Source organism: Tachyglossus aculeatus, chromosome 22 (assembly GCF_015852505.1).
Source record: "Tachyglossus aculeatus isolate mTacAcu1 chromosome 22, mTacAcu1.pri, whole genome shotgun sequence".
Taxonomy (NCBI): Eukaryota; Metazoa; Chordata; class Mammalia; order Monotremata; family Tachyglossidae; genus Tachyglossus; species Tachyglossus aculeatus.
The window spans coordinates 31,400,277-31,418,471 of NC_052087.1; the positions used below are offsets into that span (position 1 = coordinate 31,400,277).

Consider the following 18,195-nt stretch of genomic DNA (forward strand, 5'->3'; position numbering starts at 1 on the left):
CATCCGCATCCTCATCACCATCCGGAAGATGTCCTCCACCGAGGGCTGTCACAAAGTCTTCTCCACCTGCTTGTCCCACCTCATTGTGGTCTTGCTGTTCTTTGGGGCTGCAGGTTTGACCTATTTCTGAGTCAAATCTTCCTACTCTTCAAGAGTAGGAAGCTGCTTTCTCTCTCTTATTCAGTCTTCACTGCCATGCTAAATCCCCTGATCTACAGTGTGAGGAATCAAGAGGTCAACGGTGCTCTGAAGAAAATTCTAGGTAAAAAGATAATTTCCCAGGATCTTGGAGGCTCTGATTTGTGAATGTGACTTTTTTTATTGAAGCATTAAGTCAATCCTTGGTGACCGTTTCCTGGAATATTCCCATCTTTATTATTTGCTGAGGGCTCTCTGTGTGCACAGGATATTCTGGCCTCTTAGAAAGACCATGTTAGAGTGTCAAACACCCATTCCTCATTCTGAGAATTAAAATGGACAAAAGCAGCCCAAACTCAGAAGGTAGAAGGCTAGCAAGAGATGAGATGCCAAGTCATCAGAACATAAAATTTGACATTTTCTCAATCAATTAATGGTATTTATTGAGGGCTTCTTGTGTGCAGAAAATGAGGCCTAAATTTTGTGGCATCACAGAATTATTGATATGTATTAATGTTCTATTGTTTTATTTAAAAATTAGGGAGAGAGGATCATGAAGGAATGCTTTAGGCATTTCTGGGAGTTGACGGTTAGGCTGCTTTTTCATCCTACAGACGAGTTCCTCTGCTCCTGATCTGTTTCTGTTTCCAGGACAACTATTCTGTTCTCATGAGGAATACTCCCTCATTTGTATTTAAACAGATGCTGGACATGTCTTCAAATCTAGTCAGTCAGTCAATTGCATTAACTGAGTGCTTACTGTGTGTACAGCACTGCAATAAACACTTGGGAGAATACAGTATGTCAATAAACAGATATATTCCCTGCCCACGGCAAGGTTACTGTCTAGAGAGGGAGACAGACTAACATAAATAAATGAACTACAGATATGTAATTCTGTGGGACTGGGTGGATGAATAAAGGGAGCAAATCAGAGCGATGCAGAAGGGAGTGGGGGAAGGGGAAAGGAGGACTCAGTCAGGTAAGGCCTCTTTGAGGAAATGTGCCTTCAGTAAGGCTTTGAAGGTGGGAAGATAAATTGTCTGTTGGATGTGAGGAGGGAAGGCGTTCCAGGCCAGAGGCAGGATGTGGTCCAGAGATCGATGGCAAGATAGATAGATCAGATCGAGGTACAGTATAAGGGTTAGCATTAGAGGGATGAAGTTTGTGGTCTGCGTTTTATATGTGTACACACACACACACACACACACACACACACACACACTTATATACACACAAAGGGAATGATTTTTGAAAGTGCCCTAAATGGTGACATCTAATAATTACGTGCACCCTACATAAGCTCAAATGACTCTCATTAGAAAAGCAAACAAAATCAAGCTCCTTGAATAGTAACACCTAGAGATCTACCGCTTATTTAGTTCTTTTCCTCCGACATTTTTCTTTTTCAGTGGTATTTGTTAAGCACTATGAGTTGGGCACTGTACTAAGCAGTGGGGAGATACAAGCTAATCAGGTTGGACCCATTCTATTTCCTGCATGGAGCTCAGAGTCTTAACCCCCACTTTACAAATTAGGGAACTGAGCCACCAGAAGTGAAGTGACTTTCCCAAGGTCACATAGCAGACAAGTGGTGGAGCTGCAATTGGAACTCAGGTCCTTCTGACTCCCAATGCCATTGTCTATCCACTAAGCACGCTGCTTCTCAATTAAGTTTGTTGGTCCAGTTTGTGCCTACCTTTTTTGGGTGGGGTTATCATTTGATAGATTGAAATAGAATTGAAGGTAAACTTGACCCTTTAGAAAGTGTTCCATGAAAAACATAATGAAATTCAAGAGGGATTAGGGGAAAACACATGCAAAAACAGAGCCTGGACAGATATTCAAGTCTCACATGGGGCTCACCGTCTGAGGAGGGAGAACAGGAATGCCCTCCCTCCTCACATCTGCCCAACTAACTCTCTTCCCCACTTTAAAGCCCTACTGAGAGCTCCCCTCCTCCAGGAGGCCTTCCCAGACCGAGCCCTTCTTTTCCCCTGCTCCTCCTCCCCTCCCCAAAGCCCCTACTCCCTCCCACTGCTCTAACCCCTTCCCCACCCCACAGCACTTGTGAATGCTTGTACATATGTATTATTCTATTTACTTTAATAATGATGTGTATATATCTATAATTCTATTTATTTTGATGCTATCGATGCCTGTCTACTTGTGTTTTTTTGGCCTGTCTTCTCCTTCTAGACTGTGAGCTGATTGTTGGGTAGGGATTTTCTCTAACTGTTGCCAAATTATACTTTTCAAGCGCTTATTAAAATGCCCTGCACACAGTAAGTGTTCTGTAAATATGACTGAATGAATGAATGAAAGGTGTTGAATCCTCATTTTGCCGATGCAGATGGAAATTAAGTGATTTGCCCAAAATCACAGCAGTAAGTGTGCAGAGCTAAGATTACATGCCGGTTCTTTGACTCTCAGACCCACGCCCTTTGAACTGCCCATTCTGCTAGTTATAATGTAAGGTCTTTCTTAGCTTCAGTGATCATTTTAGGAATCCACTAGGTCTATGATTTCTCATGTGCTGTGGTCACCTCCTATTTTTTCAGGCTGAGTATCAGGGTACTGAACATAGGAGTAGAGGGAGAGAAGCTTGTCCACATCTTCTGAGTGTTCTGACTTCGTCAGAGAATACATGAGGATAGCAGATCCCCAAAACAAGGTGATGACAATAAGGTGGGAAGAACAGATGGAGCAGGCTTTGTGCTTTCCCGTGGCCTGAGGACAGGAATGTGAGATGATTTTGACAGAGGACATGAGTATCAACAGGAAAGGAACTGTCAAAATCAGCATGGTCACATTATATGTCAGAAGCTTATTGGGGAAGGTTTCTAGAGAAGCAGTGTGGCTTAGAGACAAGACAACAGGCTTGGGAGTCAGAGGTTGTGGGTTCTAATCGTGGCTCCCCCACTTATCACCTGCGTGACTTTGAGTGAGTCACCTAATTTCTCTGGGCCTCAGTTACCTCATCTGTAAAATGGGGATTAAGACTGTGAGCCCCAAGTGGGACAACCTGATTACCTTGTATCTACCTCAGTGCTTGTCACATAGTAAGTACTTAAAAATACCATTATTATTATTATTATTATTAATCCTGGCTCCGCCACTTGTCTGCTGTGTGACCTTGGGCAAATCACTTCATTTCTCTGGGCCTCAGTTACCTCATCTGCAAAATGGGGATTCAGAGTGAGAGTGCTGTTTTGGACTTGGATTGTGTCTAACCTGATTCCCTCATATCTACCACTAAGCTTAGTACAGTGCCTGGCACATAGTAGGTACTTAACAAACACCATCAAAAAATCATATACCATCATTCCCAGGAGGACACATTCTGTAACACCAAGAAAAAGAAAAGTAAACAGCAGAGTAGCTCAAACAGGGAGAGAAATAGTTCTATCCTCTGTCCAGAGGTTTAGCAGCATTTTGGGAAGAGTAACTCTCGATAACAGATTTCCAGGAAGGACCAATTCCCTTGGAAAAAGGAGTTGGGTATGGGGAGGGAGTGTTTGATCTACCTTGGTTATTATAACTGCAAAGGCATTTCCCATAGTAATAATTCTGTAAATGACCAGGAATAACCCAAAGAGAAGCCCCCTACATTAGAACATTTTGGAAAAATCCCATGAGAATCAATCCCATCACTTTGGAAAAATATTTCCCATCAAGATATCTTCAGAGTATTTTGTCTGTAAAAACAAGCAGTCCATATTTGGTACTCAGAATAAGAATTCTTGAATTCATTCATTCATTCATTCAATCGCATTTATTGAACACTTACTGTGCGCAGAGCACTGTACTAAGCACTTGGGAAGTACAAGTCGGGAACATATAGAGACGGTCCCTACCCAACAACGGGCTCACAGTCCAGAGAAGCAGTATGGCTCAGTGGAAAGAGCATGGGCTTTGGAGTCAGAAGTCATGGGTTCAAATCCTGGCTCTGCCACATGTCTGCTGTGGGACCTTAGGCAAGTAACTTCACTTCTCTGAAGCCTCAGTTACCTCATCTGTAAAATGGGGTTTAAGACTGTGAGCCCCACCCCCACCCCGGGGCAACCTAATCACCTTGTAACCTCCCCAACACTTAGAACAGTGCTTTGCACATAGTAAATGCTTAATAAATGACATCATCATCATTATTATTATTAGAAGGGGGAGAGAGACAACAAAACAACACATGTCATCAGAATATTATTATTAGAAGGGGGAGAGAGACAACAAAACAACAGCTGTCATCAGAATAAATAGAAATAAAGCTAGATGCACATTATTAACAAAATAAAATAGTAAATACATGCGAGTAAAATAAATAGAGTAATAAATCTGTACAAACATATATACAGGTGCTATGGGCCAGGGGCTCTCACCGGAGCTGCCTTTACCATGAGACGTGGGTTGTGATGGTAGAGGGGTGTGCAGCGCTGGCAGGCGTAGGCTGGCATAGGTTCTGGGCTAATCCCCACCCTGGGCAGGAGCACCTGGAGAGCAAAGGTGCCGCACTCCAAGCCGAACCCTATTCCCGATCGATCGAGAGGGAGAAGCACGATCCTTGTTTGTCTGTTCAATTTTGGTAGGCATCAGTAATTGATGTTGGCATTAAGGATTACAACAAGCTAATGTAATCATGATCACAGTATTCTGTATTTAGATATACTAACATCTTCATCTCTCAGAATTCAATCTGATGGGAGGAATTTGTGAGACCCTAAAACAGAATAAGTTAGGAATTACTTTCACTGGCCTAGAGGGGAGGGCTTTCTTTTTTTCAGGTGAACAATAACCACTGATTTTAGGGCTGGTGTGGAGCATTGTTTAACTTTTGTCTCTTGATAGGAATAATTTTTCATGCCTAGCTAACCAACACTGTCCATTAGGAAAGCACACTGAAATTTTTGTGAAGATTAATGTTTAGCTACAGAGCTCACTCCTGCAAGCATTGTAATTTGAGCATTACTGATGATTTCTATGTTTTTCCTGTAAAAATTTGAATACCAAAAAACAATCAGTGGCTTTTGCTGAGCATGTATTATGTGCAGAGCACTGTACTAAACATTTGGGAAAGTATAATTCCATAGAATTGGGTGACATGATCCCTTTCCACAAGGATCTTAAAATCTACAGGAAAGTCAATCAGTCCTTAATCAACAAAAGAAAAATTCAGTATTGAATAAACAGCTAATATTAAATGTAATAACCAGAAATAAATCTTCTACCATCCCAAACAAATTCTCAGCAGGTTTTTTTTCAACCAGTCACCAAATATTTGAAGATAGAGATGAATATAAAGTTTAAAAAAAATCCCACCAAGGATTCAGCTTTATCATCTATATGGTATTTCTAATGTGAATGCACTGGAGAATTCCAACAGTTATTTACCTGGCATAAATTCAGGCAAAAATGTAGATGAAATTTTCCTTTTAGATAAGCAGACTGGAGCCAAGTCTTTTGACAAATCAAAATGCCTAAAAGTTCAGGCAAACACAGTTTACACTTTATCCCCAATGTGCACAATTAAAAATTCAATGATTTCACAATAGCTTTTAAGTGTAAAAAAATACAAGCACCTCATGGGCATGACTTTTCCTAAAGGAGCTATCCATGTTATACCATTGCTTCCTTTGTTGTTACCTATGGCTTGGGGACCATCTCTCAGGGGTCATGCCAATACTTCATAGAGGCCTTATCATCCATAACATGAGCCTATCTAATCACCCAGGGAAGAACAATCCTCCTTCAAGAGGCAGGTAAATTTCTCAATAAAGTGTTCACCACGTGTCAGTACATAGTGTAGAAGGGACAACCATCTAGGAAATGACAGATTTGGCTTCTAATCCTAGATCTCTCATTTCCCCCTTTTCCTCTTTCCCATTTAAAAGAGGAACATACTTCTACTTAAGCTCTTTGGAATCTCACAGTGATGTTGGGAGGATGGATGTGACAATACTAGGAAGCTCCTCTGAACTGTAAGCACTTTGTGTGCAGGTGACATGCCTACGCAATCTGTTGTACTGTACTCTCTCAAGCGCTTAGTGCAGTGTTCTGCACATAGTAAGCACTCAATGAATACGATTGAATGAATGAATGAAGTGCTTAGTGTAATAGGATTGATTGATTAGGAGAAGTGTTTGTTCATCTTTGCGCAATGCACTGTTCTAGACACTGTTAAGCTTTGGGCTTTCAAACTATTTAGGAAGATAGGTCCAGTACAAAAGCATGACCATCTTATAGTTCTAAATAAACGAGCCAGGTGTTAAAAGTAACATCTACAACTAACAATTGCACAAGAAAATACAACAAAATATGAATGTAGTTGAGTGGACGGCATGGGACGGGGTATTGTGGGAAGAGATCATGAAAGAGTTGGAATTTATAGGGCTGGAAGAAGTGGCAGAAGTCTGGTTTGGCAAATAACAAATTGCTCCTGGGCAAGTAAAGTGGAAAGCGTTCAGATGGTGAACAGGTTTCCTGGAGTTGAGTGGAGACAGTGACTTAGGAGGAAGGCAGTTGGCAGAGAGCTGTGAAGTCTACATTCAAAAGACTTCATCTGGTACTAGTGGTAATATGTGCCCCTGAAGACTTCCAGGAAATGGAGTGCCAACATCCTGTATGTTGAAAAGAGGTGTTTTGGTGTTCGGTGTAATGTATCATTGGACTAGGGATAATAGGGAACTAAGAATAAAGTTGTTAAAATGATCCATTTACTGACTAAGAATGGGTTCTTTCTGGGGCAAGAAAATGATGAGAAAGGGGTAGATATTTGAAAATGTTATTCCCAAATCTATTTTATGGACAGTAAAATGAATTACTCCTCATGCTCAGTGAACAGAAAACATTCTAATATTTTGGAGTTCTTCCATTTTAGGAGGGGTCAGATAAAATTTCTGAGGTCTTTAAGTTTACCCAGACTATCATGCAATTGTACATTTGACTAGTGCAAATTGTTCCAGTATTTCAAATACATAAAATCAGGTCAACTGTTCCTAGAAAACCGAACTGGTCCTCACACACTACACAGGTATCATGGTGTGGAATCTTGAGATAGATTTGGGCTTGGGTTTTCTTCTCTTTCATTTTACTAAATCTGTTCAAAAATGAAATCCTCCATTAAGAATCAAAGCAAAACATCAGAGAAGAATAAAACTTTGTCAGGAAAAGAGTAAAACTCTAGGGAATTTAGAGAGTTTTCTTAGTTCTCTCGTTCTCAAACTATTCCTCTTCTCTGATCCTTGTTATCCTCTTGGTAACCTCTGTGCTTCTGGTCACTTCCAAAAGAAGAAAGGGAAGACCAATATTTTTTTTTCTTTTTGGAACCCATTTCACAAAGCTAAAATCATAGCTCTCCTTCTCTGAGGATTGGAATTGAAAGAGAAAAGGTGATAAGGAAGAGGGGATGTATTTGTAACAATGTGGTCACAGGAAGGCTGGGGAAAGAGGAGGGTCAGGGCAACAGGGAACCAATTTAGAGATCTTCCATGTTACTAAGAAGCACATGTTTTGTTTTCCTTGTTTTTTCTGAAAAGCATTCACACTTTCATTGTTAGACGCATGAGTACTCATCCTGCATGCCTGTAAGTGCATTTGTGTATAGGTGAGTTTATATGTGTGCTGTTGTGTGATGGGGAGTTGATGAGATTGCTATGCATGACTCTGGCATTGGGGTGCTTTGTTCCCTGCAGACAAGCTGTGATGATTTAATCCCCCTTGCAGACTTTGGCCAGTCCTGTCAAAGTGACAGGATGTAGTGTGGTGGGAAAAATGATAACCTCTAGTAGCAAGTGAGGATAAAATGAAACCCTTTCTAATCATTCCTTTGCAGAATTTGTATTATTGGCTAACTTCACCGCTGCTCCATTTTCCTGAACTTGCTTCTGCTGTAGAAAACCTAGGCACCATGCAGTTCACACTGTGATCACCTCCTTCATCCTTGACAAGCTACCCAGGTTCATGCTGACAAATGTTTGGAGGGACAATCTGGACTCTGAAAGCGTCGTGACTTTTTCCTGTCAGAGAAGACACATTTTAGGTCCAGAATTTTCTGTACTTACATTGCTAAAATAAACTAATGCTAGTGAACAAAATCAATCAGTCACATGTGACTGAATTCATTCTTTCTGGGTTCTCAAATATCCATGAATTTCAGACCATCCTGTTTGTGATTTTCCTTGTGATATACCTAGTAGCCTTGATAGGAAACTCCCTCTTAGTGTTGGTCTCCTCAGTGGACCCTGCCCTTCAAACCCCCATGTACTTTTTCCTCAGGAGTCTGTCCCTTATGGATATCGGCTACACCACTGTCATCATCCCCAAAATGCTCACCAATTTCCTGTCGAAGAATCAAAGTATTTCCTTTGGTGGGTGCGCAGCCCAGATGTATTTCTCCTTCTTTCTCGGAGCCTCAGAGTGCTGGATCCTGACATTGATGGCTTATGACAGACAGGTCGCCATCTGTGACCCGCTCCGCTATTCACTCGTTATGAACTGGAGGCGCTGTCTTCAGCTGGCCTTGGCTTCCTGGCTATCAGGGATTTCCATAGCAACAGTAGACACTACAATGTTGTTCACTTTGCCCTTCTGTGGGCCTAATGTAATTAACCATTTCTTCTGTGATGTCCCTCCTCTCTTAGAGCTGGTGTGCACAGACACCTTCGCGGTTGAAATGTATAGTGTCACGGCGACTGTGACTTTTCTGATGTTCCCCTTTGGAATGATCATTGTATCTTATGTCCAAATTATTGTCACCATTGTGAAGATGTCCTCTGCCGAGGGCCGGCAAAAAGCCTTCTCCACCTGCTCATCCCACCTTATTGTGGTCTCACTGTTCTTCGGGGCTGCGAGTTTGACCTATCTCCAAATCAAATCCTCCTACTCTCCTGAGATCAAGAAGCTGCTTTCTCTCTCCTATACTGTCTTCACTCCCATGCTAAATCCCTTGATCTACAGTCTGAGGAATCAAGAGGTTAAAGGTGCCCTGAAGAGAATTTTGGGTAAAAAAGATATTTTGCCATGATCTGGGAGTTTCTGAATTGTGAAAGTGACTTTTTTGTAGAGGTATCACCACTGTAGAGATGTAGTCACTGCTACCTAGCATATTCCCATCTTCATTATTCACTGAGGGCTCACTGTGTGCAGGGAATATTCTAGGTTCCTTGAAAGGACCATGGAAGAGTAAATCCGTTTTCAGAGTTAAAATGCCCCAAACTAGTACAAACTTAGAATAGAGAAGGCTAGCAAGAGATAAAATGTTGAGAACAGGAGACCCATAAAATTGGACATTTTCCCCAACAATTAGTGGTATTTACTAAGGGCTTACGTTGTGCAGAGCATGAGGCTAAAGTTTTGTATCATTAAATAATTACTGTTTTAATATTCTAAAGATTTATTTGAAGGTATGGAGAAAGGATCATAAAAGTGTGCTTTAGGAGTTCCTGGGAGCTGAAGATTGGGTTGATTTTTCATCCATCAGACAAGTTCCTCTGGTCTTGATCCACTCCTGCTAACGGGACAACTACACTGTTCTTTTTGAGAATACTCCCTCGATTGCACTTGAACAGATGATGACATGTCTTAACATCCAACTACTGGGCCTGATTTTTGAAGCAAAATTTTAAGTGAAGTGACAGCTAATAATTTTCGGCACTCAACAAAGCTCAAAGCAAGTACTCGTCTCATTCCAAAAGAAGTAAATATCAATTCTTTTGAATAACAAAAACCTGGTGATCAACTGTTTATTCATTTCCTTTTATCAGGCCATTTTGAAATGGTATTTGTTAAGTATTTATTCTGAGCTTGGCACCAAAGTAAGCACTGAGAAACACACCAGTTATTCAAATTGGTCACCGGCCATGTTCCAAATGGGGCTAACACTCAAACACCATTTCACAGATGTGGTAACTGAGGCACAGAGAAGCGAAAGTAACTTGCCCAAGGCCACATTGCAGAAAATTTACCGAACTGGTTTTAGAACCCAGATCCTTCTGAACCCCAGACCCGTGGGCTATCCACTAGGTCACTTTGCTTTTCAAATCAGTTTATTTAACCTGGTTATGCCTATCATGTTTTGGGTGAGGTTATCAAATAGTAGATTGAAATGTGGCTGCTCATTAGAAAAATTTGAGTGTCCTCAAGTTGGTCTCATCAAGTTGTCTGATGGTTGATGGACCGCACCAGTTTGTGGCCTCTCATTGGAGAGAACTCATCATCACTGTTCAGTTCTCTGTCCAGGTAGATATTAGGTGATCGTGCTGGTTTGAGCCTTCTCAGAGGTGGAGTCACTAAGGATTTCCTAAAAATATTGAGAAGTTACAACATAGTCTTGAAGCCTGTTAATCCAGGCTGAAAAGATTTTAATTGATCTTTACCATCCACTCAAATTACAACTAATTGCTAAAAAAGTGAAGCATCCAAAAGCAACTTATGCATAATGGAACCTAACACTGACAATTGGTCAGTTAGCAAAATATTAAAAAGTAGGCCTAAAGGGAAGGACACCAAAGTCAGACTGGAGACTAAAGATTCAGAGAGATTATGACTTTAAGAAAGAAGCCACAAGCTAATTGTTCTGGAGATTGAAAACAGACTTTGTTGGTGACCAGGTAAGTAATTATTTGGAAAATGAGTGACATTGCTTGTACATCAAGCTTAGATTTTGTCCAATCTGACTGTCTTTTTTTCCCCATCATTTAGTACAGTACCTGGCAAACAGGAATTACTTAACAAATACCATTAAAAATCAGAAAGTAACTTCATAACCCAGTAATCTTTATAGAGGACACAATATCTAGTGAAAGCCCAATTAGTCAAGATGGACTGGGTGTCGCAGATTTTTAAATTATTATCAACGGCAACATCTACATTCCCTTCAACTTTAACCCCATGTTGCAACCTCACAAATCTGAAGCAGTAACTCCCCATTCTCTATTTGTGGGTGGCAACCTCTCAGTTTTGTATAATCAATTATTTTGAATTACCTATGCCTCTACTCAATCTAGAGTAGACTATTTTTCACTTCTTTGATTAAACCTGAAAGTATTATGGGAGAAGTGCCATCCATGTTTGATTTTGTTCCATTTTGATTGACACAACTGATTGATGTTGACATTAAAGATTATGACTAGTAAGTGTAATTGTGATCACAGCAATCCATTTTTAGATATACAAGCATCTTCATTTCCCAGAATTCAATCTAATGGTTGGGATTTGCGAAACCCTAAAAGAGAATAAAGAGGGAATTATTTTCTCTGGCCTAGAGGGGAGAATTTTCTTTGGTTCAGGTGAACAAAAAACACCAGTTTCAGGGCTGGTTGTGGGGCATTGTTTAACTTTTTTCCACTCATAGGTATAATTTATTAATAATAATAATAATAATAATAATAATACTTGTTAAGCACTTACTATGTGCCAAGTATGGCTGTAAGCATTAGACTAGATACATGGTTGGGCACAGACCCTATACCATATTAGCTTCAGACTCTTAATCCCCATTTTTTACAGATGAGATAACTAAGGCCCAGAGAAGTGAAGTGACTTTCCCAAGGTCATACAGCAGACAAGTGATGGATTTGGAATTAGAACCCATGACCTTCTAACTGGCAGTTCCATATTCTATTCACCACATCATGCTGCTTCTCATGCTTGCTTGCTGTTTTGCCTTAAGACCAACACTGTTTATTAGGAGAGCACACTGAAACCTTTGTGATGATAAATGTTTAGATATAGAGCTCACTCCTGCAGCATTGTAATCTGATTTCTGTTACCGTGGATTTCCATTTCTGTTTTTCTTTGAAAACTGAATACCAAAATCAATCAGTAGTTTTTGTTGAGCAAGTATTGTGTGCAGAAGCAGTGTACTTAACACTAAAGAAAATACAATTCAATAGAACTGGAAGACAACCCCTGCTGCCAGGGATTTTAAAATCTACGTGTCCTTAATGAACTGAAGAAAATTTGAGTACTGAATGAATAGCTAATACTAAATATAATAATCAGAAATAAATCATCGATAGTGCACAACTAGTTCTGAGCAGTTTTTTCTCACCAGTCTCCAAACCTTTGAAGACAGAGATGAACATAATAATGTCTTAAAAAATCCCACCAAGGATTCAGTTTCTTAATCTATATGACATTTCTAATGTGAATATGATGAAGAACTCCAACAGTTGTCTACCTATTATAAATTCAGGCATAATTTAGATGATATTTTCCTTTTAGACAGATTTTGGAGGCCAGGCTTTTTGAAAATCAAAATCCTTACAAGCTCAGGCAAACACATTTTACACTTTATCCCCAATATGCACAATCAAAAATTAAAGGATTTCAAAATATCCTTTAAGTGTAAAAAATATAAGCATCTCATGGGCATGACATCCTACCAAAATTTTCCATATTTCTATAAAGAAAGAGAAACAAAAGAATAATACTTCCTTTGTTGTAAGAAATGGTCTTGGGACCTCCTCTCAGGGTCACACCAAAACTGCAAAGAGACCTTATCATCGAGAACATGAGTCTTTCAAATCAACCAGGACAGAGAAATCCTTCTTCAAGAGGCAGATAATTTTCTCAATAAAGCGTTCATCATGCGTGATTAAATTGTCTAGAAAGGACACCCAGCCGAGAAATGGCAGATGTGGCTTCTAGTCCAGAATCTCTCCCTTCTCCTCTTTCCCTTTTCCTATTTATAAAAGGCACGTACCACTTTTTGAGCTCTTTTGATTCTCACAGGGATGTTGGGAGTTTGAAAAAGACCATAGTTGTAAAATCCTCTAGACTGTAAGCACTTTGTGGGCAGAGGAAATGTCTGCCAAATCTGTTAAATTGTACTCTCCCAAGGGCTTAGATTGTACTCTCTGAATAAAGTAAGCACTCAGTAAATATGATTGATTAGCATCAGTGCTTGGTGAATACTATCTTTGTGCAATGCATTGTTTTAGGCACTGGATGTGGAATTATAAAGGAAGGATAAAATGTGATTTTTTTGCTTTTCAGGAGGTTTCAACCTAGTGAGGGAGATAGTTCCAGTAGCAAAGCATGAACCTCTTGCAACACTAGATGAGCCAGGTATTTAAAATATCCATGTGCAACTAACAGAAATGTAAAAGAATACAACCAAACCTGAAGGTAGTTGAGTGAGACAGTGTGGAAAGGGATATTATGGGAATGGATATTGAGGGAAGAGCTCATGTAGTGGTTGGATTTGTTGAGCTTGAAGATGTGGCAGATATCTGGCTTGGAAAAATGCTACTTTATGGGCAAGTAAAGCAGAAAGGATTGGAGCAGTGAACAGGTTTTCTTGAGCTGCGTCGAGGGAATGATTTAGGATGACAACAGTTGTCAGAGAGCCAGGAAACACACACTCGAAATATTTCATTTTCTATTAATGATGATAAGTGACCCTGCAGATTTCCAAGGAATGGAGTGCCACCATCCAATGTGTTGAAGAGAAGTGACTTGCTGTCCGGTGTAATATATAAAAACTGCTAAATTTCTCCGAAAAACAGAAATGGTTTTCACACACTACACAGTTTAGGAATAGAGTCTCAAGATAGATTTGGGATTTTATTTTCTCCTTTCCTTTCATTTTACTAAAGCTATTACAAAATGAAATCCTACATTGATATAAAAAACTAAAATGTCAGAAGCAACAATAAACCTTTGTTAGGGAAATAGTAAGACTCTAGGAAATTCAGAGGGTTTTCTTGGTTCCTTGCTTTTCAAACTATTCCTCCTCTCCCTTCCCAGTAATCAGTTTGTTAGCATCTGTCCTTCTTGTGATTTCCAAAAGAAGAAAGGAAGAGTATTGAAGGATTTCCAAGTTTCTGAGATGGGGAAGACCAATATTTTTCTTTTTGGAATCAGTTTCATTGAGCTAAAAATCATAGCTCTACTTTCCTAGGGATAGGACTTGAGAGAGAAAAGGTGATAAGGAAGAGGAAGTGGATTTGTAACAATGTAGACACAGGAAGGCTGGGGGAAGAGGAGGAGCAGAGACACAGGGAATCAATTTGGGGATCCTCCATGTTGTTAAGAAGCACATTTATTTGTGTATTTCAATCTTATTTATTGAGCACTTACTGTGTGCAGAGCACTGTACTAAGCACTTGGGAAGTTCAAGTTGGCAACATGTGTATGTGTGAAAATCTTTAACCCTGTCATTGTTAGGCACATCAGCACCCAGCCTATGTGCATGTGTGTAAATGTATTTATAGGTGGGTTTCTCTGTGTGTGTGTGTGTGTGTGTGTGTGTGTGTGTGTGTATTTGTGAAGGGGAGTTGAGGAGATTTCTATGAGGGAGTCATGCATTTGGGTGCTTTGTTCCCTGCAGACAAGCCGTGATTAGTTATTTAATTAAATTCAATTTTATTGTTTAGTTAATGAAGATGACAGGATATAGTGTGGTGGGAAAAATGTGGGTTTAGTAATGAGAAGCATTAGTAGCAAATGAAGATAAAATGAAACATTCTCTTATCATTCCTTTGCAGAATTTTCATAATTGGCTATCTTCACCACTTCCCCAGTTTCCTGAACTTGCTTCTACTTAAAGAGAACCTAGACACTATGTATTCTAACATCACATCCTTGATCCAGGGCTAAACAAGTTACCCAAGTTCATGTTGACAAATCTGCAGTCTGAAAATGTTGCTATTTTCTTTCATGAACAGAGAAGATGTGTTTTGGGCCCCCATATTTCTGTACTTACATCGCCCTGAAAGACACCATGCAAATAAAAGAAGGCAATCAATCACCTGTGACTGAATTCATTCTTTTGGGTTTCTCCAGTCTCCATGAAGTTCAGGTCATCCTGTTTGTGATTTTCCTTGTGATGAACATAGTAGCCTTGTTAGGAAACTCCCTCTTCGTGTTGGTCTCATCAGTGGACCCTGCCCTTCAAAACCCCAATTACTTTTTCCTCAGGATTCTGTCCCTTATGGATATCGGCTACACCACTGTCGTCATCCCCATAATGCTCACCAATTTCCTGTCCAAGAATCAAAGTATTTCCTTTGATGGGTGTGCAGCCCAGATGTATTTCTCCTTTTTTTTTTTTGGACCCTCAGAGTGCTGGATCCTGACAACGATGGCTTATCACAGACAGGCCACCATCTGTGACCTGCTCCTCTATTCACTCATCATGAACCAGGGTGCTTTCTTCATCTGGGCCTGTCTTTCTGGCTATCAGGGATTCCTGTGGCAACAGTACAGACTACAATGATGTTTCCATTGCCCTTCTGTGGGCCTAATGCAATTAATCATTTCTACTGTGATAGCCCTCCTCTCTTACAGCTCGTGTGCACAAACACCCTGTGCACAAACACCTTTGCGATTGAGGTACACGATGTAAGTGGGACAGTGATAGTCCTGATACTCCCCTTTGGAATGATCATTGCATCTTACATCCACATCCTCATCACCATCCTGAAGATATCCTCCACCGAGGGCTGTCACAAAGTCTTCTCCACCTGCTTGTCCCACCTCACTGTGGTCTCGCTGTTCTTTGGGGCTGCAGGTTTGACCTATTTCTGAGTCAAATCTTGCTACTCTTCCGAGAGTAGGAAGCTGCTTTCTCTCTCTTTTTCAGTCTTCACTGCCATGCTAAATCCCCTGATCTACAGTGTGAGGAATCAAGAGGTGAAAGGTGCTCTGAAGAGAATTCTAGGTAAAAAGATAATTTCCCAGAATCTTGGAGGCGCTGATTTGTGAATGTGACTTTTTTTATTGAAGTATAAAGTCAATCCTTGGTCACCATTTCCTGGAACATTCCCATCTTTATTATTGGCTGAGATCTCACTGTGTGCACAGAATATTCTGGCCTCTTAGAAAGACCATGTTAGAGTGTCAGACACCCATTCCTTGTTCTGAGAATTAAAATGGACAACAGCAGCCCAAACTCAGAAGGTAGAAGGCTAGCAAGAGATGAGATGCCAAGTTATCAGAACATAAAATTTGACATTTTCTCAATCAATTAATGGTATTTATTGAGGGCATCTTGTGTGCAGAAAATGAGGCCTAAGTTTTGTGGCATCACAGAACTATTGATATGTATTAATATTCTATTGTTTTATTTGAAAATTAAGGAGAGAGGATCGTGAAGGAATACTTTAGGCATTCCTGGGAGATGACGGTTAGGCTGATTTTTCATCCTATAGACAAATTCCTCTGCTCCTGATCTGTTTCTGTTTCCAGGACAACTATTCTATTCTTGTGAAGAATACTCCCTCATTTGTATTTAAACAGATGCTGGACATGTCCTCCAATCTAGTCAGTCAGTCAACTGCTTACTGTGTGCACAGCACTGCAATAAACACTTGGGAGAATACAGTGTGTCAATAAACAGATATATTCCCTGCCCATAGCAAGCTTACTGTCCAGAGAGGGAGACAGACTAACACAAATAAATGATTACAGATATGTAATTCTGTGGGACTGGGTGGGTGAGTTAAAGAAGCAAATCAGAGTGATGCAGAAGGGAGTGGGGGAAGGGGAAAGGAGGGCTTAGTCAGGTAAGTCCTCTTTGAGGAAATGTGCCTTCAGTAAAGCTTTGAAGGTGGGGAGATAAATTGTCTGTTGGATGTGAGGAGGGAAGGCATTCCAGGCCAGAGGCAGGATGTGGTCCAAAGATCGATGGCAAGATAGATAGATGAGTTCGAGGTACAATATAAGGGTTAGCACTATAGGGATGACATTTGTGGCCTGCGTTTTATATGTATACACACACACAAAAACACACACACACATACTTATATACACACAAATGGACTGATTTTTGAGAGTGTCCTAAATGGTGACATCTAATAATTATGTGCACCCTACAGAAACTCAAATGACTCTCATTACAAAAGGAAAAAAAATCAAGCTCCTTGAATAGTAACACCTAGAGATCTACTGCTTATTCAGTTCCTTTCATCAGACATTTTTCTTTTTCGGTGGTATTTGTTAAGCACAATGAGTTGGGCACTGTACTAAGCAGTGGGGAGATACAAGCTAATCAGGTGGGAACCATTCTATTTCCTACATGGAGCTCAGAGTCTTAACCCCCACTTTACAAATTAGGTAACTGAGACACACAGAAGTGAAGTGACTTTCCAAAGGTCACATAGCAGACAAGTGGTGGAGCTGCAGTTAGAACTCAGGTCCTTCTGACACCCAATGCCATTGTCTATCCACTAAGCATGCTGCTTCTCAATTAAATTTGTTGGTCCAGTTTGTGCCTATCTTCTTTTGGGTGGGGTTATCATTTGATAGATTGAAATGAAATTGAAGGTAAACTTGACCCTTTAGAAAGTGTTCCATGAGAAAACATAATGAAATTCAAGAGGGATTAAGGGAAATCACATGTAAAAACAGAGCCTGGACAGATATTCAAGTCTCACATGGGGCTTACCGTCTGAGGAGGGAGAACAGGGATGAACTCCCTCCTCACATCTGCCCAACTAACTCTCTCTTCCCCACTTTAAAGCCCTACTGAGAGCTCCCCTCCTCCAGGAGGCCTTCCCAGACCGAGCCCTTCTTTTCTTCTGCTCCTCCTCCCCTCCCCAAAGCCCCTACTCCCTCCCACTGCTCTAACCCCTTCCCCACCCCACAGCACTTGTGTATGTTTGTACATATGTATTATTCTATTTACTTTATTAATGATGTGTATTTATCTATAATTCTATTTATTTTGATGCCATTGATGCCTGTCTACTTGTGATTTTTTGGTCTGTCTTCCCTTTCTAGACTGTGAGCCCATTGTTGGGTAGGGATTTTCTCTAACTGTTGCCAAATTATACTTTTCAAGCGCTTAGTACAATGCCCTGCACACAGTAAGTGCTCTATAAATATGACTGAATGAATGAATGAAAGGTGTTGAACCCTCATTTTGCCGATGCAGACAGAAATTAAGTGATTTGCCCAAAATCACAGCAGTAAGTGTGCAGAGCTAAGATTACATGCCGGTTCTTTGACTCTCAGACCCACGTCCTTTGAACTTCCCATTCTGCTAGCTATAATGAAAGGTCTTTCTCAGTTTAGGTGATCATTTTAGGAATCCACTAGGTCTATGATTTCTCAAGTGCT

The 18,195-nt window shown here is 40.4% G+C and overlaps 1 protein-coding gene across 1 annotated transcript; it reads left to right on the plus strand.

Moving 5' to 3' along the window:
* The first annotated feature begins 8,209 nt into the window (after window positions 1-8,209).
* LOC119944021 (olfactory receptor 10A7-like) lies at window positions 8,210-9,154 on the plus strand. The gene has a single exon (XM_038765249.1). It carries the CDS (start codon window positions 8,210-8,212, stop codon window positions 9,152-9,154), a length of 945 nt encoding a protein of 314 aa, XP_038621177.1.
* Window positions 9,155-18,195: the final 9,041 nt, after the last annotated feature.